The 23,960-nt window shown below is 42.1% G+C and overlaps 1 protein-coding gene across 5 annotated transcripts in view; it reads left to right on the plus strand.

Moving 5' to 3' along the window:
* The window catches only part of magi2a (membrane associated guanylate kinase, WW and PDZ domain containing 2a), a gene marked incomplete at its 5' end in the record, with an annotated part of 338,913 nt that overhangs the window by 291,832 nt on the left and 23,121 nt on the right, over positions 1-23,960 (plus strand). For 4 of the 5 annotated variants that reach the window (XM_080420917.1, XM_080420918.1, XM_080420920.1 and 1 more), the window contains 8 exons: positions 2,092-2,123; positions 10,073-10,295; positions 14,245-14,286; positions 14,910-15,025; positions 15,314-15,506; positions 18,448-18,696; positions 20,997-21,182; positions 22,940-23,219. In XM_080420917.1, the coding sequence (XP_080277043.1) occupies positions 2,092-2,123; positions 10,073-10,295; positions 14,245-14,286; positions 14,910-15,025; positions 15,314-15,506; positions 18,448-18,696; positions 20,997-21,182; positions 22,940-23,219 (1,321 nt within the window). The remainder of the gene's footprint in view (positions 1-2,091; positions 2,124-10,072; positions 10,296-14,244; positions 14,287-14,909; positions 15,026-15,313; positions 15,507-18,447; positions 18,697-20,996; positions 21,183-22,939; positions 23,220-23,960) is intronic. The other variant, XM_080420919.1, reaches the window with a different exon arrangement.

A 23,960-nucleotide genomic window follows, 5' to 3' on the forward strand; every position in this document is an offset into this window, starting at 1 on the left:
GATCTGCCTTTGCAATTATTGTTCATTCGTATGATCTACAAGCTCATAGCGCTATGAGCTTGTAGATCTGCTATTTTTCAAAAATCTTGAACATGAATGATTTTTTTAATTATATATATGTTTTTTTAAGCAAACATTTTAACACAAATAACACAATTTTTAGGTACTTTTACTTTACTGGAATATTTCCAATTGTCTATACTTTTACTTCTACTCCACTACATCTCAGAGGCAAATATTGTACTTTTACTCCACTACAAGTATGCGAAAACTTTAGTTACTAGTTACTTTGCAGATATACATTATTATATTATAAAACATACATTAACCGCTTCAGCCCTATTTTATACATAGGCTATTTGAAAATAGCCGATGTGCGTTGTGAGCTTGTAGATCTGCAATTTTAGTTCTAGTACATTTTAGTACTTTTACTTTTGGTACTTTAAGCACATTTTGATACCAATACTTTTGTACTTTTACTCAAGTCAATTTTTAATTCCGGACTTTTACTTATAACAGAGGATTTCTACAATGCAGTATTGATACTTTTACTTAAAGGGATACTTCACTTTCACAAAAAATAAACATTAAAAATATATATTAAAAAAAATGAAAGAAGTTATGGCAAAATAAAGGCCCCCTCACACATTAGTAGGACACTCTAATGCGTGAGGGGGCCATGAATTTTCCATTACTTTTTTCATTTATTTTTAATATATATTTTAAATGTTTCCCCCCGCCGAAAGTGAAGTATCCCTTTAAGTAAGAAATGGGAATACTTTTTCAACCGCTGTTGATAACCCACAGTGGATCGTATTTGATAACTGGAAGTATCATGGAAAACGAACGGCGGCAAGCTTAGTATGAAGCTTAGGTGCCGAGAGACCACAGCTACATACTATGTACCGCTGTGCTAATGCACCTAATGGAATAGATCAATCATTACTGCCCTTAAAGTTCTTACAGACACCGGGTTATAGGATTCTATTTGCAATTTGTTCATTATTGAACGATCATGTTTTATCAAGTCCAACCGATTAAATATGAAACCCGCCCACACTTAATCTTAACCTCCTCTTCCGAGACCTTCTGTTAATAGCTCTTTTATCTACTAAAGGCCTTGCAGACAGGGTGCGATTAGTCAATCAGTTTTTACCGTATGCGAAAAGACGCACAAATCGAACTGGGTTCGATTGGAAAAAGACGCATCGCCGCATCGCATCGCCGCACAGTAAATTCTGAGCCGGTGTGCATGAGGTCATTCAGAACCATGTGTTCATTTAAAAACTGATATTGTCCGTTTTTTTCGTGCGAAAAATCGCACCCTGTCTGCAAAGGCCTTTAGATCATGCCTCTCTCTCAGATATTGAGTCGCACGCCTTCACACTGTTACAATTCCTCAACGTTCATTTAAAACCCATTCAATTTCTGTCATTTTAGATGTAATTGGCTGTTCAAAAATAGCAGATATACAAGCTCATAGCGCGGCACCGAGTGCCACGCTATGAGCTTGTAGATCTGCTATTTTAGAAGAATCGGGAAAATGTGTGCAAATCTTTTAATATATATTTTTTTAAAGCGAACATTTGTCAAATGTCTTGTTCCAGGGACAAAGGTTTTTGTTACAAATGTTCACTTAAAAAAATATGTATTCAAAGATTTGCACAAAATATTCGAGATTTTTCAAAAATAGCAGATCTACAAGCTCATAGCGCGGCACCGAGTGCCACGCTATGAGCTTGTAGATCTGCTATTTTTGAATAGCCAGGGAAATCTTAAAATGACACAGATGAGTTCCCGGTCTTAATGGGTTAATACACTAAGAGGAGTTATAAATGGATAAATTAACACTGAAAATGTTACTGTGTATTTATGTTTCATTGTCGTCTTTGTCTTTGATTGGATCTTGCTTTGACTTTGCTGGAGCGTGCCGTTTCAATCTCACTTAGAGGATACTAATTGAAACCTCTTGTCGGGTCTCATCAAAGCCGTCGAAAGCAGCAGGAGCAAAAATACGAAAAATCTTTTAAGTTGCACCATCTTTTTCATTTTTTTTTAGACTAAATCATTTTTGTTCTCTCACCATTGCAGGTCACTATTCACCCTGGAAGACCGCTAAACAGGTAACATGCAGCAGCTCCCAAAACCTGGACTGCACCCATCTCTGCTTTTTGGAAAACATTATCATTAAAGGTAGGGTAAGTGCATTTTTTGGGTTAAAAAACAAAACATTTTTTGTTGAAAGATTAAAGCTCTATTATTCTTATAGTAATAATTGTTATAGAGTGTTCGTTCAGTCACAGGGGCATCCCTTGTCTCTCCAGCTTTTCAATAAACAGAAAATACATTTTCCGGTAGGTGACAACATTTCAGCCAATCAGGAGAGAGTACCCATTTATCAGCTTCATTTTTATAGTGTTCCAGTTCCAATTTTGTCTGCAAATTTTTTTTGTCCTCACTTCCATCCTGATTGGATAAAATTGTATCCCGCCCTGAAAATGCATTTTCTGTTTAATAAAGAGCTGGAGAGACATAGAGACTTCTGGTACTGAGAAAACACTCTATATAGCTATGATTACTAAGAGAATATAGAGCTATTTAACACTTATTTTAACCAAAGAAAATCACGTACCCTACCTTTAATAGATATTCATGTATTAGTTAACCAATGGCTGCAGTGTGCAATATCTGCTTCCCCCCCCCCCCCCCGAATGTCGTAATTATGCTACATAAACCCACGGCTGCTGTACTCCTTTCTAGATACCGTATGGAAATTAATATTCTATCGCACCTTCCCCCTGCACTCACCACTACTGACCACTTGATATTAGATTGCCTTTGTAGCTCCTGCAATAACCCATTAAGACCGGGAACGCATTACGTGTCATTTTAAGATTCCTTTGGGCTACTTTTGAAAAATCGTGAAAATGTGTGCAAATCTTTTTGTAACGTGAACATTTTTAACTCAAATCTTTTGCCTCTGGGGATTTTACAAATGTCTGCTAAATACTAACAGTTTTTTGAACAAACCTATGTTGGTATGATATCAGTGGTTCTCAAACTTTTTTCATGTCAATGAACCCCAAAATGCCATGTATTTATTTGGCTGCGGACCCCCCATCTCAAACATATTTTGTTCCAGGGACCCTGGAACAAAGTTAAACATTTATATATATATATATAAACACCCTAAACATTTATATATATATATTCAAAGATTTGCACACATTTTCACGATTCTTTTCCAAAAAAATAGCAGATTCTCTGCTATTTTTTTATAGCCCAAAGAAAACTAAAAATGACACACAGATGCGTTCCCGGTCTAAATGAGATAACCAGTACTTGAGAGTTGACCCTCTCTCATCCTGTGCTGGAGGAAGAAAAGGTCAAGTAAGCCACTCGTGGATATATAGCACCACTAGAGCTTTGAACCTGCGAGTCAGACCTGGCGCTCTAAGCCATATTCAGCCATTGTGGGTTGTCTGCGCTCATGTGGCAGTGGTTGGAAGAAGTACTCACAATGTTGTACTTAAGTAAAAGTACCAATACCACGATGTAGAAATACGTTGTTACAAGTAAAAGTCCGGTATTAAAAAATGTACTTGAGTACAAAAGTATTCGCATTAAAATATACTCAAGTACTGAAAGTAAAAGTACTCATTTTGCAGAATGTCCCATTTCACGACTTTCCAAATGTATAGAAATGCTTTGAAAGTAGCAGATCTACAAGCTCACAACGCGTCGCTTCGCGACGTGTTGGGAGCTTGTAGATCGGCTATTTTCAAATAGCCTATGCATAGAGCTGAAGTAGTTAATGCATGTAGTAACTACATTTTTCAAATAATTCTAGTGGAGTGAAAGTACAATATTTGCCTCTGAGATGTAGTGGAGTGGAGTAGTAAAAGTATTGAAAATTGGAAATACTCCATCCAGTAAAGTAAAAAATCCTCAAAAGTGTACTTAAGTACAGTACTTAAGTACACAGAGTAAATTTCCAGAGTAAATGTACTTACTGTAGTTACTTTACACCACTGCACATGATGGGAGGCAGTAGAGTTGTCCTACCACTGCTCTAGTGATGTTATCATCTGTGATCTCACCGTGTCTGCGTCTAAATGCGTTTCCATCCTTCTCTCAGATATTAACCACTTCAAGGCTAATAGGACACTAGGGTTGTGTACTTATACCTGGTCAGATACATTGCTCCATTGCGCAGTTGATTAGAAATGATTTATCCAAAAATAGCATCTCATTGACTTGAAAGAAGCTCTCAAAGTCACTCTTTTAGCACACAAACAAACGCAAACAAAGCTGATTCTGATGATATATAACATCACAAAACCAAGCATGGCCGGGTCGTCTTCCTTCCCTTCCTCCACAGCAAATGGCTAATTCAACATGAAGTCAACATTTAAAGACAAATGTTATATTGGGTTTTGTGATGTTATATAATTGTCAGAATCAACTTTGTTTGCGTTTATGTAGCCTCGATCTCCAGGCTTTTATTTTCCTTCGCGTTTTGCTCAAAAATAAGAGCCTGGACCAGCCTGTTGACGTTCCTGACATAGGAAGTGGGAGTCAACCTTTAATTTCCCCAACCAATCAGAGTGCAGTGGGCGTAGGCTCCAAATGTTGTGACGTCAGGGCTCTCAATGCTGCACATTGGGGGAGGAGGAGGGGCGCGGGGGCGGGCGCACAGTTCGGTGAACCAATGGGAGCCCACGGATTCTCTCTCCGGAGATTTTGAACCCGCCCCTCTAGACCAGATATCAGACGCGCTAGGGCAGCCTAGCGTTTATGTGCTAAAAGGGTGACTTTTTTGAGAGCTGACAATGGAAGTCAATGAGTAGCCATTTTGGATAATTAATTTCTAATCACCTGCGCAGCGGAGCAATTCATCTTGCCAAATGGACTAGTTACATCAATAAAAGGTAGCACAATCCAAACCTCTACCAAAGTGTCCTGTTGCTTTAAGCCCTGTATACTTTGTAATAAGACGACTAGCGAAAATAGCAAATCTGCAAGCTCAATTGAAATTAATGCTATAGCTTGTAGATGCTATTTTAGATTTAAGATGCATACGCTTGTTGACCTTATAGTTTTCTTTCATGGTTCTTTACATGATCTCATAATACTAACAACGAAACATTGCCTCGTCATTTATCTTAACCCATTAACTCATTCACTGCCAGGCTTATTTCAAGCTAGTTGATCCATATGCCAAAGGCATTTTGGATCAAACGGAGAAAAAAAATTCTCCGTTTACATTTTAACATTGAAGTGGATGGAGAATTAACTTTTTGAAAATCGTTTTCTCCTAGTTCCTTTGAGATTCAAAAGAAAAAAAAATAACCAAAAAAAAAAAAATGTAAAATTTATTTTGAATTTTTTTTTTTTTTTAGGAGACGTCAAAAGACGTCATTGGCACTAATGGCACACTGAAAACGGCCGTCAAAAGACGTCATTGGCACTATATGAGTTAAGACCGGGAACAGTGTCATTTTACGATTTTTTTTTGGGGACTATTCAAAAATAGCAGATCTACAAGCTCATATCATATATCATATACTGTATCTATTATAGCAGCGTGTTGTATCGCGTCGTTTTTTTTTTTCTTAAATAATTTTTATCCCACGATTTTTGTAACCCCTTTTTCTTCACCCGGTGCCAATTTACTAAGTGATCCTGGGCACTACACTCCCCCCACCAGCCTAGGGAGCCCAGGGCCGAGCTCATGCCTCCTTCAATGCATGAGAGCCAACTGACCTTCTTGTCACCTTGACAGGGGGGAGTTTCCCTGGTAGGACGTAGCGTGTGGAAGGAACACGTTATTCCAACCAGTTCCCTTCCCCTCCATCAGGCGCCCCGGCTGACCAGGGGGAGGCAGTATAGTGACCAGGATTACTGCATGTTTTTGTGAGGGTATTAACTCGCATCGGTGTTTGCGCGTGGGTGTGTGTGTAAGTGGCCGAGTCTGTGCGGGTGAGTGGGCCTAACCCAGTTCAGCCGGTATCTCCTCCCCTGGACGTTGCAACGGCTCCTAACCCCCAAATAATCCATACAACCAATAATCCATACAAACAACGGGCGAGGGCTCAGTGGGGAAGCCTCCATTGTGGTCAGTCTTCACGTCATCAGCTTCCAAGATGCTCATTGTTCATGGCAGGCTTTCCCCCCTTTTCTTTTCAATGATTCTCTTCAGACTCCCCCGGATTAAGTCTGATTCCATGCTCTTAGGGAAATGTTTTGACAGAGTACCAGTCCACAAATAAAGCCTCTCTCTCTCCCCTCTTTCCCCCCCAAGTACTAATTTCCTCACAGTCTCGCTGCCCTCACCTCCTAGTACTCGTTTGTTTTCTCCAATTCCCCCTCCAAACACACAAACACACACAGGCACACAGTCACACACACGCATGCACGCACGTGTGCGCACATGCACACACACACACACACACACACAGTCACACACACGCACGCACGCACGCACACACATACACACACGCACGCACACATGCGCACGCACGCACGCACACACACACACACACTGCTCTCTGCCAAGAGCTGCCAAAGCCCTTGAACACACAGAAGTTCAGTCTAGATTTAATTGGATATCATTTGTTACAGGAAGGTTTTTGAACGCCCGGAGAATGGAATATGGAAGAAACATGACTAATAAGGACGCATGGGGGAGTAGCCTAATTGACACGAGGACCCCAAGTCTGATCATTTCTTCCTATATCAAACCCCCAGACGCTAGACTGTGTAACTGAGCTCCTATAGAGCTGGCTGTTAAAAGGTGAACAATATGTGAGTTCATAAAGGTCCTCTTAGGTTCAAGGAAGTACATGTATTTTTGAAAAGCCATACTTTCTGCAGGGATTCTCTGGCCATTATGTACAGTAGCCTATAGCCATGGTCTGCTCGCTTGAGCTGCATTAATGAGATTGGACACAGAGAGAGAGAGAGGGAGAGAGAGAGCGAGCATGTGAAATAATGCTTTAGAAGTCGAGTCCCTGCCTTAACCCATTAAGATCGGGAACGCACCATGTGTCATTTTTTTATTTCTTTGGGCTATTCAAAAATAGCAGATATACAAGCTCATAGCGCGGCACCGAGTTCCACTCTATGAGCTTGTATATCTGCTTTATTTTTATTTTATCGTGAACATTTGTGCAAATCTTTGAATATATTTTTTTTTAAAGTATTTTTTTTAACTCAAATCTTTGCTTCTGATGGGGATTCTACAAATGTCTTCTAAATCCTAACAAGTTTTTTCAAACTTGTTCATGTCAAGGACCTCCCAAAATGATATGCATTTGGCCGCGGACCCCCATCTCGAAATAATTTGTTCCAGGGACCCCCAGCAGAAGCAAAGATTTACAAATGTTCGCTTTAAAAAATACATACATTCAAAGATTTGCCCACGATTTTAAAAAAAATTGCAGATCTACAAGCGAGTGCCGCGCTATGAGCTTGTAGATCTGCTATTTTTCCATTCCCGGTTTTAACGTCCTCCGTCGCGGCCGCCCGGCCCATTCAGACCTGCTTCAGATCAATAGCAGACATGACTGAAGCCACAAAGACAAGGAAACGCTTTGATGGCTAAGTAGTATACGATCCGATCCCAACGCCCAATGCCAATCTTATTGAAGTGTGCCACATGGAGCCGCCATCTCATTTTCACTGACACTCGCCATTCCCTCGGGATACGTCTCACACACACTTCTGTGACACATCAACATGCTAATCTCGCCTATCCGTTTCGCATGCTCGCCGCGACGTTTGGAACGTGGCAGTGGCATATTGCTAATTGGCCATCATTTACATGTGCAAAATTGTGCATGACAGATTCTAAACTATTTTTATGGAATAATACTGACAGTGAAATATGTCCTTTGAGACAGTGGTTCTCAAACTTTTTCATGTCAAGGACCCCCCAAAAATTGACACTTATTAGCCCGCGGACCCCCATTTGAAAAGATATGCCAGGGATCCCCATAAGAGAAGATTTTTTACGGCTCTAGCAGCGATTCTCAACCATTTTAATTTCAAGGACCCCCAAGTTTGACATGCGTTAGGCTACGGACCCACATTTAATGGCATTTCTATCTCTGGGACCCTAATTTATATTGTAAAATCAATGTTAATGTAACTCTGAGAGTGTACAAATGGAACCAAATGGACCCGTTAGGGTCCATTTGGTTCCATTTGTACACTCAGAGTTACAGACCCATAAGGGTCCATTTGGTTAGTAACTATCCATCATTTAGCTGAGGACCCCCTGGAATCCCTCAAGGACCCCTGGGGGTTCCTGGACCCCACTTTGACAACCAATGCTTTGAGAAACTCTAGAAGCGTCTACATTTCAGACAAACCCAAGCGCCGGATTTGAGGTACATTAAACAATTTAAAAGACGCGTCGGTACATAATATTCTCGCACGTACGTTCGCTTGCGAGCCCAGATCCCTCATACAAACAACTTTGAAAGATGAACAGTGGTCTAAATGGAGTTTCTTGTTTACAGCCACCATCAGACCGGAACATCATTCACAGTAAAAAAAATATATAAATGAAAACTACACATGGACAGTGGTGGAAAGTAACTACTGTAAGTACATTTATTTAAGTACAATTTTGAGGTATTTGTACTTTACTTGAGTATTTCCAATTTCCAATACTTTTACTTCTACTGCACTACATCTCAGAGGCAAAAATTGTACTTTTACTCCAGTACAATTATTTGAAAACTTTAGTTACTAGTTACTTTTCAGATATAAATTATTACTTTATGAAACATACATCAACCACTTCAGCCCTATTTTATACCTAGGCTATTTGAAAATAGCCGATCTACAAGCTCACAACGCGTCGCGATGCGACACGTTGTGAGCTTGTAGATCTGCCATATTGTCAAACATTTTAGTACCTTTACTTTTAGTGCTTTAAGTACATTATGATACCAATACTTTTGTACTTTTACTCAAGTAAATTTTGAATTCCGGACTTTTACTTGTAACAGAGTACTTCCACATTGCAGTATCGATACTTTTACTTAAGTAAAACATTTGAGTGCTTTTTCCACCACTGCCCTATGCTCACTTTGTCAAAGATGAAGGCGGTGGCATTTATTCAGGCCGATATTTTGTTTGCTCTTTGTCTGCCTCCTTTCACTAGCAGCCTAGAGCGATTCTGTACTGTGTGGTTTGAATAATTAACACCGTTACTTAGAACTATCTGTCTTGTCATGGCGTCCAAGTAATTTTTTTTCTGTCTCCCTCATCTTTGTTTTCAATGACGGCAGCTTTAACCCATTAGGACCCGGGGAAGCATCTGTGTCATTTTAAGATTTCTTTGGGCTATTCAAAAATAGCAGATATACAAGCTCATAGCGCGGCACCGAGTGCCGCGCTACGAGCTTGTAGATCTGCTATTTTCTTTTGAAATTGTGTTTTTTTTTTTTTCAAAGCGATTTTTTTTTAACTCAAATCTTTGCTTCTGGGGATTCTACAAATGTCTTCTAAATCTTAACATTTTTTTTTCATTTTAACTCATGTTGCTATAATCAGTGGTTCTCAGACTTTTCCCATGTCAAGAACCCCCAAAATGATATGTATTTGTCCACGGACCCCCCACCCCCCCATCTTAAAATATGTTGTTCTAGGGACCACCAGAAGCAAAGATTTGAGTTAAAATGTATGTATATTCAAAGATTTGCACACATTCTTTTTTTTCTCTCACAAATAGCAGATCTACAAGCTCATAGCGCAGCACTTGTATATCTGCTATTTTTGAATAGCCAAAGAAATCGAAAAATGACACAGATTCTTTCCCGGTCTAAATGGGTTTTTTAAAAAAACGACTTCTTTTTTCCAACTAACCTCACTACTGATACTGATACTAACCCCTCAACCTCACTGCTTGCCTGGCTTCATTTAGTCACATCATAACAAACCCTCTCTAGACTCCGTGCCAGTTTGACGGACCGGAGCTCAAAAAGTGAGGCGTGGGCAAGGTGGGAGGGGCTTACTGACAACCCCCCCCTCCCCCCCCCTTGCCCACTGTGCTTTGCAGGTTCTGGAGCAGTGGGATTCGCAGCTGCAGGGCCAAAGCCAGGGCAGCCCTGCCCAGACCAGCCTGTCGGCCCCCGTTGCCCCCCATTGTGCCCCCTCCTACCCGACCCACCACCTCCACAGGGCCTCGGTCCCAGACTCAGCCGCCGAGGCCCTGGCCCTGCTGGCCAAACCCGACCCCTTTGACCTCTATGAGAAGTCCAGGTCTATCTATGAGAATAGGCGTAAGTACCAGATGATGCTAAAGTAGTAGTATCGGTCGCCTTAGGGCTAGCATGCTAAGCTAAGATGCTAACATGCTAATAGTGTTAGCATCTTAGCTTAGCATGCTAGCCCTAAGGTGACCTATACTACTACTCACAAACTATAGGCACCATGTAAAACCTTCTTGTTATTGGTGTATAGCAGTGGTTTTCAACCCTTTTCACATCAAGGTCCATTATTTATTCAGCATTTGAGCCACGGACCACAGAGATTTAGACTCGGAACCCAAAAGTTAGAATATGTTGTTGTCGTTGGATACGATTTTGTCCACAATTCCATGCTGTATTGATGTTGGTACCATAGGAGAGATAACAGGCCAACGTTGATCAAAATAACAATTATTTAATTAAGTAATGCAGATGTTTAACAATAATTTAACTCTTGAGAGCATAAATTACGGGTCCATTTGGTTTCATTTTACGCTCTCAAGAGTTAAATATCTAATAAGGGTCCATTTGGTTACCAACTCTCCATCATTTAGCTGGGGACCACCTGGAACCCCCTCAAGGACCACTGGTGGTCCCCAGACCACCGGTTGTAAACCACTGGCGTAGAGGTAAAGAAGATTCCACCTCCCTTTTTACGGGTGGAATGAGATGCAGACATAACTCGGTCACATACACAAACGCTCGCAATAGTGACACAATAGTGACACAATAGTGACACAATAGTGACACAACACAAAGCAACATGGCTCGAACTCATGACCACGACCCAGTGCTCAGAGTAAGCTACTTCAGCATTAAAAGCTCCTGAGAAACTTTGTGGGCATACTCTGTCATACAAAAGCACTAATTATGTTAGCATTTGCAGCTATTTATCTTCATATCTCGTCCGAGAGTGGTCTCGCCTTAAAGTGCCAACAGAGGAGTCCAAGTCAATACATTTGTACTTGGCCCAGATTCATGCCCTCGTCTGAGACCGTCTCGAGCGCTGTCTCAAGTGCCTGCACGGATCTTTAGAGTTTAGGTGCTGACGTTCTGCCAGCCCCCATAATCAGAGATGAGTTCTTGAATAAACACTTAACAACACAGTGGCCAATCTTTTTGTCACACTGTTTTGGTTGCCGCCCTTGCATGAGCCATTCATTTTTGTACAAGAAAAAAAATCGCTAAAGCAGGTGCTTAAAGGGATATTTCACTTTCAAAAAAACTTTTGGTCATTTTATCATCTAATCAGGCCTTTGTGATCCCCCCGACAGTTTTTAAGTTGCTTGATTCATTTAGATATTTGATATTCATTTTATCAGAAACGCCCCCTTCCTATACAAACCTCTCTTTCAGAGAGAGAGAGAGAGAGAGAGAGAGAGAGAGAGAGAGAGAGAGAGAGAGAGAGAGAGAGAGAGAGAGAGAGAGAGAGAGAGAGAGAGAGAGAGAGAGAGAGAGAGAGAGATACAAACCATGTTAGATTCATCAAAAACACCCGTCCTTGGTTCTGGTGACTCATCCTGCCCTCCTAATGCGAATGAAAAATGTAATTGGAAAAACACGGCCCCCTCACGCATTAGGAGGGCAGGGTGAGTATAGGAAGGGGGCGTGTCTGATAAAATGAATATCAAATATCTAAATAATGAATCAAGCAACTTAAAAACTGTCTGGGGGGATCACAAAGGCCTGAGTAGATGATAAAATGACCAAACGTTTTTTTGAAAGTGAAATATCCCTTTAAGTGTAACGGTGAACATCAACAATGAAAGATAACCCGCAAACTGCCACTTGCAAGGTACGCGTAGGATAATTTATTAAAGCAACGTTTGGGTCACACATGAAGGTCGTGTGTGACCGAAACTATGGTTGCATTCTGCACAGGTCCTTGACTCATCATGTTCTGTACTGCTCTATGTTAATTGCTGTTATTAATTAAATTGAACTGATTAACTGATGGATGTAATTTTTACATGCATGGTATTCCAGTGCAGGTGTGTTGGGTTCAGCGGGTTGTTTTGAAGAGCACCGGAGCTATGCTTGGAGAGGGCCATGATTGACACAAGAGAGGACACTTTGAAAAGGGCTTCCTTTGAGGAAGAAAGGAGTGGTGTGCATTCTCATTGGTGTGCACGCTTTATTGAAGAAGACAAGGGCTGTCCGAAATGTTCCGTATCAAAGTTTTGAGAGCATCTCTCTGTGATAAATGTTGCATTAAGTGTCACCATCGCTTCACGAAAAGGTCATGCGTTCATTATGGAGATACTTTGTTTGGAGGGGAGAGACTTTTAGCTTTTAGGAATGCTCCATTGGTTTACTTCGCTGTGATGTGTGAACTAGGCCGTGAAACTGTGTCTGGCTTCATAGTGCGGAGACACACACACTCGCACACGCACGCGCACGCACACGCACACACACAGACTGCTAGGGTGACTCTATGAGGAAAAACATTTTGGTTACTCTTGTGGTAGCACAGATAGCCGATCTACAGGCTCAAAGCACGTTGCAGTGTTGTTAGCTTTTTTATCTCTTGAAATCTTTTTTATCTCTCTTTTTACCAGGTTGCAAAACCTGGTCTACATCTACACTCGCTAGTCCTGACTTTCTCGCTAGTCCTGACTTTTGCGTGACTTTTTCCTCATTGGCTGGTCCTTCAGCCAATGAGGGCTCAATGTCCTCTCAGAATATGGGATCTAAAGACGACCCACAATACTGTGTTCGGCCACTGTATGCATCTCTATGGTCTGTGGCGACTTTTTCCTCCTTTTGCCAATGAGGGCTCATTTTGGCTGTTTTTGTTAGTCCGCGAGCGAAAGGGTACAGGACCACGGGTCCATTTGGTTCCGTGCGGGGACGCTGGAGAGAGCATAATAGAGGTAGAGAGAGAGGTATAATGGAGAGAGGTATAATATGACTGTGTCATATCTTGTATATCTCTTTTTTATCTCTTATCTCTTGGCTTAATGTGGTTAATTCTTTTAGGTTAGCATTTAAGAGAAGCCATTGGCCAATGTCAGGCCTGAATGAGAGGCATGCGAGAGACTTTATCTGCATGAATCCCAGACAAGAGTGACTGACGGTGCTTTTTTCCACCCACGCCACAATAAGGTGTGGACCAGCTACTGTATGACTCTATGACCCATGTCAACCTGTAATATTTAACCCATTAAGACCGGGAAAGCATCTGCCATTTTAGATTTTAACCCCCCCCCCCATCTCAAAATATTGTGTTCCAGGGACCCCCAGAAGCAAAGATTTGAGTTAAAATGTTTATATATTTTCAAAGATTTGTACACATTTTCACGATTTCTTAAAAAAAAAATAGCAGATCTACAAGCTCGTATGAGCTTGTATATCTGCTATTTTTGAATAGCCATAGAAATCTAAAAATGACACGCGTGCTAACGTTCCTGGTCTTAATGGGTCAAATCAAGAGTGTGGCCATTTCTCCAATGAATGTAATGAAATGTAGGAAAATGTCGGGAAAAAAACAGGCAAATGTGGTACATGTCTTACAGTCCAAAGGACCTCAGCTGCGTGTGATTAAAATGGCGACGAAATTGAGCCCATTTTTAATTTTTAGTCACTTTTATGCGCTTGACTCCGTTCCACAGTGCCAGGGGTTTTTACAAGCTGCGGTAAATATCACGACTTTGCAAATCACTGTGTTTTGTAACGTCCCGCCTGATTGCAGATCAGTGCTCCGTACTGTAAATAAAGGGTCGGGCGCATTACACACTGTAAGCATTTTCGGGGCAGTAATGGATGACGGCGGGGTTCTGCTCCGACATTACTGCTGAGACGTGGGCTTTTCTGACTCGTTCCAGGCCTCTTCTTCTTTTTTTTTCTTTTCGTGAGGCTGTGTGTAGATTGTATGTGTATTCCTGTACTGTACATATGCATATTATGCACTCTGTGTGTGTGCGTGCGTGTGCGTGTCTATTATCGTTTATGGGTGCCTCTTTCATCTACCCCTATATTCTAGAGCCTGGCCAGCCACGGACTATCTTTCCTGTGGAGCCCTCAGGTAAGTAAGGCGTCTGTGAAGGGACATTTTCCCGAAAGATAACTTGCTACTGAATCACTTCCATTATTTATTGACTGTGTACTGCTGTACCTTATGGCGGGGATGGAATACCACACAGAATTTGAATGGTATATGGATACTTTCTTCTTTCTTTCCCCATGCTGTTTTAAAGCTGCAATACAATTAATACATAAAAAAAAATGTGTATTGTAGAGCAGTGGTTCACTGTGCTACACTAAATGGAACAGAGCCTTCATTAGAATCATTGGTAGCACCTGTGAAAGAAGTAAGGAAGAGGCCCAATTTATTTCCAATATGGCTGCTGTGCATTGAGCCTATAGGATGACCGACAGAGTCTCCGGTCGGAGACTCAATGGAGACTCTGTCGGTCATCAAATTATCGGCTTAGGAATGCGACAGAAACAAACAAAAAACCTCCATGAATTCAAGGCTTCATGGGGGGTGTGTAACTGATAGAAAATAAGTCATTTTTTGGGTGAACTACTCCTGTTTTAGGTCTCTCATGCATGAGACCAGGGTTCAAATCCCCGGATAGGAAAATGAAAGTTAGGGATTGCAGCTTTAAACTGGGTGTTTTCATATGCATTGTGTGGTTGCTTCAGGGGATGGTTACCAGGACATGGAGGTCCAACTCCGCAGGCAGAAGTCCGGCTTCGGTTTCCGAATCCTGGGCGGAGACGAGGCGGGTCAGCCCGTGAGTCCGGAGACACGTGAGAAGGTATAAGTATAAGTCAGGCTTAACAGACACTTAACAGTCACACACACACACACGCACACACACACACACACACACACACACACACACACACACACACACACACACACACACACACACACACACACACACACACACACACACACACACACACACACACACACACACACACACACACACACACACACACACACACACACACACACACACACACACCTGTAGTTTAAAGACTTCAGACAGATGGCATGTGATGTCACACATCTAACAGTGTGCTCTCTCTCGGACCAACAGATTCTGATCGGCGCCATCATCGAGAAGAGTCCGGCGGACAAAGACGGGCGCCTGCGGCCGGGCGACGAGCTGCTCTTCGTGGACGGGATCCCCGTGCTGGGGAAGCCCCACAGATACGTCATCGACCTGATGCACGGAGCGGCGCGCAACGGCCAGGTCAACCTGGTCATCAGGAGGAGGAGTCAGGCAGCAGGTGAGAGGTGATTGCGAGGTCACATTCGTGCTCTTTTTCTGCATAGGAAGAACTCTGTGTTGAATGCTGACTTTTTGGTCCCAAAATACAGTGATGTAAAGTAACTAAGTACATTTACTTAAGTACTGTACTTGAGTGCAATTTTGAGGTATTTGTACTTTACTTGAGTATTTCCTTGTAGATTTTGATTATTATTACAAAAGATAAACTACATTAATCACTTCAACCCTATATACATCTCGGCCATTTGAAAATGGCAGATCTACAATCTCACGACGCATTGCCTCCTTCGTGCCTTTGTGCCTTTGAGCCTGAGTTCGGTGTCCCCTGTTCTATTATTGCACCGCACCCCCTCCCCCCTCCCCCCCTTCGCCTCTCTCTCCTCACTCCTCATACAAAAGGGCTACTGTCTGACTCATGCCAGCTCGCACTTCCATTCCAATGGTCTGAGTCCCCACTCTGCCATTTCCTCCTGACACATCTTCTGTTCTCTGATCACATCTGTCTGACCCCACTGCTTCATTTATACGCTTTGTATTTTTTAAGTACTCGCCGGAAATGGCAGATCTACAAGCTCTACAACACGTCGCATCCGTGACGCGTTGTTGTGAGATTGTACACATTGGCTATTTTCAAGGAGTGGTGTAAAGTAACTAAGTACATTTACTCAAGTACTGTACTTGAGTAAAAGTTTTGAGGTGCTTTTACTTTACCGGAGTATTTCCAATTGTCTATACTTTTACTTCTACTCTACTGCATCTCAGAGGCAAATATTGTACTTTACTCCACTACAATTATTTGAAAACGTTAGTTACTAGTTACTTTCCAGATATAAAATATTTCATTATAAAACATACATTAACCACTTTAGCCCTATGTTATACCTACTGTAGGCTATTTGAAAATAGCCGATCTACAAGCTCACAACGTGTCGCGATGCGACGCGTTGTGAGCTTGTAGATCTGCTATTTTCAAAAAAAATTGTACTTTTACTTTTGGTACTCTTAAGTACATTTTGATACCAATACTTTTGTACTTTTACTCCAAAAATGTTTTTATGACAGACTTTTACTTGTAACAGAGTACTTCTACATTGCAGTATCAATACTCTTACTTAAGTAAAACATGTGAGTACTTTTTCCACCACAGATTTTCAGCATGATTTTCAGCATGTCCTGCAGTGAAAAAAAAACAATTCTCAGTTATGTAATGAAATTATTCTGTATATGAGCCGCCGAGGCCATAAATGGTACGATCGTGTATTTCATTTAATTAAATTGCAAATGAAGTCGTTAGCACGTCGTAAATAAGCATGTAACACTTTTAATAACGCACGGCACAGCAGAAGGAAAACAGCCGCGGTTCAACCCGAGGCCTCGTGCTGCGTTTCAATTAACGCTGCACAGAGCTCTGTGCAGCAAGCAAGACTCGACCGTCAAGATTCACTTTTTTCTGCCGATGGAAATGTTTGCGCGGCTTGCGCCCCCGTCGTGCCAAAAAAACTGCACACCCCGCCCACTGGATGTGCAGGAATCCTGCATGGCTGTAGGCTGCTGTGTGTTTTTTTGTGCATTGTGATTGTTCGCTCCCTGCTAGGGTTGATTCTTAACCCGTTTAGACCGGGAACGCATATGTGTGTCATTTTTAGATTTCTTTGGGTTATTAAAAAATTTTGAACATCTGTGCAAATCTTTGTAACTCAAATCTTTGCTTCTGGGGATTATACAAATGTCTTCTAAATCCAACAGTTTTTTGAAAAACGTATGTTTATATCAGTGGTTCTCAAACTTTTTCATGTCAAGGGCCCCCAAAATGGATATGTATTTGGCCGCGGACCCCCATCTCAAAATATGTTGTTCCAGGGACCACCCAGAAGGAAAGATTTGAGTTAAAAATGTTAAATATATATATATATATCCAAATATTTGCACAAATGTGTTTTTTTTTAATAGCAGATCTACAAGCTCGTAGCGCACTATGAGCTTGTAGATCTGCTATTTTTGAATAGCCCAAAGAAATCTTAAAATGACGCACAGACGCGTTCCTGGTCTAAAAGGGTTATTCCTTCAACAGTAAATGAATTCAAAGGGAAGAGTTTTCCAATCAGTTCTTTTCAGAGAGGCAGCCAATGGACTGAGAGAGCACTGCCTGCTCATCCATAGAAGCCGTTTCCTTTTTATTTATTTATTTTGCTTTAAAAGGCTCATCTTTGGATTCTGCAGAAGCAGCAGTAATGTAAACATTATCATTGTTCACTTCTAAATGGCATTGCCACGTGTTTAATTTTCCCCAAAAAGTCAGTAACCTTTAATTTGTCACCATTTAAACGTGGGTTTTCAGGCACTTATTGTGTCCTCAGCAGTATTTCACAGCCCCAGTGGTGGAAAACGTACTACATTTCTTTACTTAAGTAAAAGTATAAATGATGTCAATGCTATCAATACTCTGTTACAAGTAAAAGTCTGGAATTCAAAATTTACTTAAGAGTAAAAGTACAAAAGTATTGGCATCAAAATGTACTTAAAGTACCAAAAGTAAAAGTACTCATTATGCAGAATGTCCCATTGCACAAGTTTTCAAATGTATAAAAATCGCATTGCGACGCATTGTGAGTTTGTACATCTGCTATTTTCAAATGGCCGAAATGTATATAGAGCTTGAAATGGGTAATGTATCTTTTGTAATAATAATCAAAATCTACAAAGTAACTAAAGTTTCCAAATAATTGTAGTGGAGTAAAAGTACAATATTTGGCTCCGAGATGTAGTGGAGTAGAAGTAAAAGTATTGGAAATTGGTAATACTCCAGTAAAGTACAAATACCTCAAAATTGTACTTAAGCACAGTGCTTAAGTAAATGTGCTTAGTTACTTTACACCACTGTAAATCACAGCCTGAAAACAGTGTCTCCCATGGTCTCTCTCTGCCTTCTTTTTTCGCAGGCGAGCCCTGTTCGGAGAACGGCCGCAGCCCCGGGTCCGTCTCCACTCAGCACAGCTCCCCGCGCAGTGACTACACCTACGTCAACAGCACCGGCGCCCACACCCCGGTGGCCGGCGGCGCGGCGTCGGACGGAGCGCCGAACCCCAACGCGCAGCCCAGCGACGTCGTCATCAACCGGAAGGAGAGCGAGGGGTTCGGCTTCGTCATCATCAGCTCGCTCAACCGGCCCGAGACGGCCGTGGCCATCAGTGAGTCCTCTGACTTTGTTGACTTTTCACCTATTTTTTTCCTTACTAACGCGTCGTGGTTTGTTTCTTCATTCGTTATATAACTGTAACGCCCGGGATTCGAACCCGGGTCTCCCCACGTGGAAAGCCAACATCTTAACCGCTAAGCCAAAGGGAATTCCCTAAATCTTGGGGGAGATATTAGACTTTCTAGGCCATCAGGCTGAGGTTGTGAACCACTCTGTTACACTCATCCCCTCCTTTTGAGCTCCTCCCACGTGGAAACCCGATCCGGGTCACGGCACCATTGTAACGCCCGGGATTCGACCCCGGGTCTCCCGCGTGGAAAGCCAACATCTTAACCACTAAGCCAAAGGGAATTCCCTATTGCTTGGGGGAGATATTAGACTTTCTGGCCATCAGGCTGAGGTTGTGAACCACTCTGTTACATAACAACCACTCGAATACCAATCTGGGAACCCATCGCCAAATGAAAAGGAAAAACAGCGCCCTCTGCTGTTTTTTACTATCTCACTTGGCTCTGGGAGGAAGTCGACGTAGCACACGTACGCAAGGAAACCGGGGTTTTGGTCTGCCTTCAGCCTTTCACTTCCGGTGGTGCGACTATGTTTTCATTCCCACTAACAATATTTCTAAACGGAACACTAACACCACTTCTCCCAGAGAACATGGATCGTTTTGGTTATAAGCCCACTTGTTTCTGTGATGAAAGAGCAAGTTAAAATGTGAATATCTTTCCGTGGTTTTGTCTGCTCCGAGGACGCTATTGTTAAATGAGTTTCGGTTTGTTTCTAGTGGGGAAGGATCGGCAGACACGTAAATCCCGCCCACTACATTTGATTGGGTAAAGCGCGGCCTGCTTCCTGATCTGAAGGCACGCCCACTTGTAGGCCAGTGCGTACGCGATATGACGAACCCCCCCGACAGATTCAAACCCAGAGCAGAATCTGTTCTTGAGAGATTACTCGAATACAGATACAGATGCTCTTAAAGCATTGGTTCTCAAAGTGGGGTCCGGGGACCCCCAGGGGTCCTTGAGGGGGTTCCCAGTCAAATGATTGATAGTTTGGAACCACATGGACCCTAGTGTGTCTGTAACTCTGAGAGTGTACAAATGGAACCAAATGGTCCATTTGTACACTCTCAGAGTTAAATGAACACTGATGATGCTACAGTGTAGATTGGGGGGGTCCCAGCGATCAAAATGGTATCAAATGGGGGACCGTGGTCCTATAATGCATATCAAATGCTGGGGGTCCTTGAAATTAAAATGGTTGAGAATCACTGCTACAGTATAGCTGTAAAAAAAAAAATCTCTTATATGGTGGTCCCTGGCATATGTTTTCAAATGGGGTGATTTGTGTCGATTTGTGGGTCCTTGACGTGAAAAGGTTTGAGAACGACTGTCTTAAAGCATTGTGAAGCTATACAAATAACTGTTTATATGGCTTCAACAGGGTACATTAGTACATTAGCATTAGTGACAGATTTAGATTATTAATCATTCATCAAACGATTAATCAGAAATCTTCAAATTCTTTTGAAAATGTCAGCTCACAATGTGCCGCCTTGCGCTGTGAGTTGTATTTTGGAATAGCCCAAATATAAAATCGGGCTTAAGTGGTTAATGATTTTCCAATAATATGATAAATATGATTCTGAAATGGCCATACTGCACAATGAGCACTTTTACTAATGCTAACTTCAAGTACATTTTAGTGCTGACACTTTTGTACTTTGACTTGAGTCAGATTTTGAATACAGAATACTTTTACAAAAGAAAAGGTATTTTTTTACACTGCGGTATTGATACTTTTACTTAAGTCCAAAATCTGAGTACTTGTTCCACCACACCGCTTCAGGATGAGTGCAGTACCGGGGACTAAAGTCAGCTGACGGAAGGGGTCACGGTTCGGTTAAAAACTGAAAACACCTCTTCCTTTAACATCTACCCCTCCATCTCAATTATGTATACCCTCCTACGATAAGCCATTCTCACAGATCTCTAGTATGGCTGCGGTGAGCCTCAGTGTGCTTCGCCCACACACATGCAAAAAAATCCCAGCTGGCTTACGTAAGCTTGGGTTGGTGGGGTGTGTGTGTGTGTGTGTGTGTGTGTGGTGGGGGGTTCGGAATAGCAAAATAGCAGAGACAGAGAGAATAGTCAGCCATTCAGTCAGTCAGTCGATGAGTGGTATTGCATCTGAGCAAGGAAATATTTCCTCCTGCCTGCGCGTGTGTGTGTGTGTGTGTGTGTGCGCGTGTGCATGCATTTTTTTAACTTGTGAATCCTTTACCAGCCGTGCCCCATAAGATCGGACGCATCATCGAGGGCAGCCCGGCGGATCGCTGCGCCAAGCTGAAGGTGGGAGACAGGATACTGGCGGTGAACAGCCAGTCGATCGTCAACATGCCGCACGCGGACATCGTGAAGCTGATCAAGGACGCGGGCCTCAACGTCACGCTGAGGATCATACCACAGGAAGGTAAGCGTGCAGCGCAGGGGACTGCGCCCTGCACGGATGCAGTGGTGGAAAAAGTACTCAAAATGTTTTACTTAAGTAAAAGTATCAATACTGCAATGTAGAAGTATACTCTGTTACAAGTAAAAGTCCGGAATTCAAAATGTTACTTGAGTAAAAGTACAAAAGTGTTGGCATCAAGTGTATTATACTTAAAGTACCAAAAGTAAAAGTACTCGAATGTTTGAAAATAGCAGATCTACAAGCTCACAACGCGTCGCGTTGTGAGCTTGTAGATCGGCTATTTTCAAATAGCCTAGGTATAAAATAGGGCTAAAGTGGTTAATGTATGTTTTATAATGTAATAATTTATATCTGCAAAGTAACTAAAGTTTTCAAATAATTGTAGTGGAGTAAAAGTACAATAATTGCCTCTGAGATGTAGTGGAGTAGAAGTAAAAGTATTGGAAATTGGAAATACTCAGGGAAAGTACAAATACCAAAAAAAATTACTTAAGTAAATACTGTTACTTTCCACCACTGCACAGATGCACCTCGTGCAATAATGATATACACACACAAACACAAACATTAGACGAGGGCGTGCAACTGCAATATGTAAGATAGGCAAAGATTTATGACTGCTGTTTTCATGGAAATTGTTATATGGAGTTGTGCAAAGTATTTGTCATCTTTATGTATGCAGTTTTATGGGTCTCTCCCTCTGTGACCCTCTCTCTTTCTCTCTCTGTGTCTTTGAGGAGGTATGGTCAAGGGAATTTGATACATCATAAATAAACGGTATTTTTGCACATAACAAAGGAACCATAACCCAATAAGACCTGAGAGAGATTCTAAAAAATGTCTAAATCCTAACAGTTTTCTGAAAAACGTAAGTTGCTATATCAGTGGTGCTCAAACTTTTTCATGTCAAAGACCCTAAAAATGACATGTATTTGGCCGCGGACACCCATCCCAAAATATGTTGTTCCAGGGACCCCCAGAAGCAAAGATTTGAGTTAAAAATGTTTTAAAAATATATACGTATTCAAAGATTTGCACAAAATTAAAGATTTTTTTAAAAAATCTTAAAAATGACACGGATGCGTTCCCGGTCTTAATGGGTTAAAGTAATTGTGCTGTGCGTTTCCGTCTGCGCGTCATTGTGATTCTTCATATGCTGCGTGCAAGGATCTATTTTTTTTACCAGATTGCAAACCTGGTCTATATCTACACTCGCTAGTCCTGACTTTTGCGTGACTTTTCCTCATTGGCTGGTCCTTTAGCCAATGAGGGCTCAATGTCCTCTCAGAATATGGGATTTAAAGACGACTTAAATACTGCGTTCGGCCCATAGAGTTAAAAATAATAGAGAGGGCACCCGATATCCCCTCCCATCCACTTGCATTGAGTTGCTCACACAGCGCATGGGCCGAAATCACCCCTTCTTCCGGGTTGTGAATGTGGTGGGCGAGGCCTATTTGGGGCTTCTGCGCGTCACTTCTGTGACGCGTTTTGCGTCACAGAACCATGCTGCAGTACCATGAATGGCCAGCATGTCCATTTGGCTTCAATGAAACCACTGGGTTCTGGGGGCTTGGTTCGGCCACTGAATGTATCTCTATGGACATTTGGCCTTTCAACGTTGCCATGTTTAGTGAGAGAAATAAGCAACCATATGGGATCTAAAAACGTTGCCATGTTTAGTGAGAGAAATAAGCAACCTGGTATAATATGTTTTTGTTGTTTAATGCTCTGTCGATCTACCTGTATCACCCCAGAGTTGAGCAACCCCCCGTCAGCACCCAGCTCTGAGAAACAGAGCCCCGTGGCCCAGACCCAGCAGCAGCAGCACAGCCCGGCCCAGACCATGCAGCCTATGACAGCGGCCACGCAGCAGCCCAGTTCTGCGGCCCCAGCAGTGACCGAGCCCCCCAGTCCCCCCCCTGTCAGCCAGACCCCCGGCCCCAACATGGTCGCCCAGCCCAGCCCCGTTCCTCACCAGAGCCCTGTGACCCAGCTGCCTGCCCCGCCGCCCCAGACCTACATCCATGAAAACAGGTAAGGCCAAATCACATCAGAGCCTTCATGCCCATAACTACTTGTCTAACAAGACTTTAGGTCAAAACATTACATTACATTACATTACATTACATTACATTACATTACAGTCATTTAGCAGACGCTTTTATCCAAAGCGACTTACAATAAGTGCATTCAACATAGGTAGGCAAGAAAACTACTAATCACCAGAAGTCTTAAGTGCATTTCCTGCAACAACAAGCAACCAAGAGTATGCCTAGCGCTAAGGTAAAAGTGCAATATATCAGCTACCTACTTTCTTAAACAGATGAGACAAAATAGCAAAATCAAATGAGCACGAGCTAAAACAAATAAGTGTATCGACTAAACAAGATCCAATAAAACAATACAACAATAAAACAAGAGTTCGTACACAACTAGTTAACAACAAGTAGGCCAGGCAAAGAGGAAGGGTAGTGTTTCCTGAAGAGGTGGGTTTTCAGCCTGCGGCAAAAGATGGGCAGTGACTCTGCTGTCCTGGCATCAGTGGGAAGTTCATTCCACCACTGTGGGGCCAGAACAGAAAAAAGTTGTGACCGTGTCGAAAATCTAAAGGCTGTCCATGAAACACTGAGCTGGTCATTCAGTCTGGGTGGTGGTCAATCAGATGACATAGGGTAGCAACCATATGTAGCAACCATTTCCTCTATGGAAACTCCAGAAGGTTGTTAACAAACTTTCAGACTAGCCCTTGATGTTGAGTTGGTAATTAAGTGCTTG

The sequence above is a fragment of the Gymnoscopelus braueri genome (assembly GCF_963280865.1).
Source record: "Gymnoscopelus braueri genome assembly, chromosome: 23".
Taxonomy (NCBI): Eukaryota; Metazoa; Chordata; class Actinopteri; order Myctophiformes; family Myctophidae; genus Gymnoscopelus; species Gymnoscopelus braueri.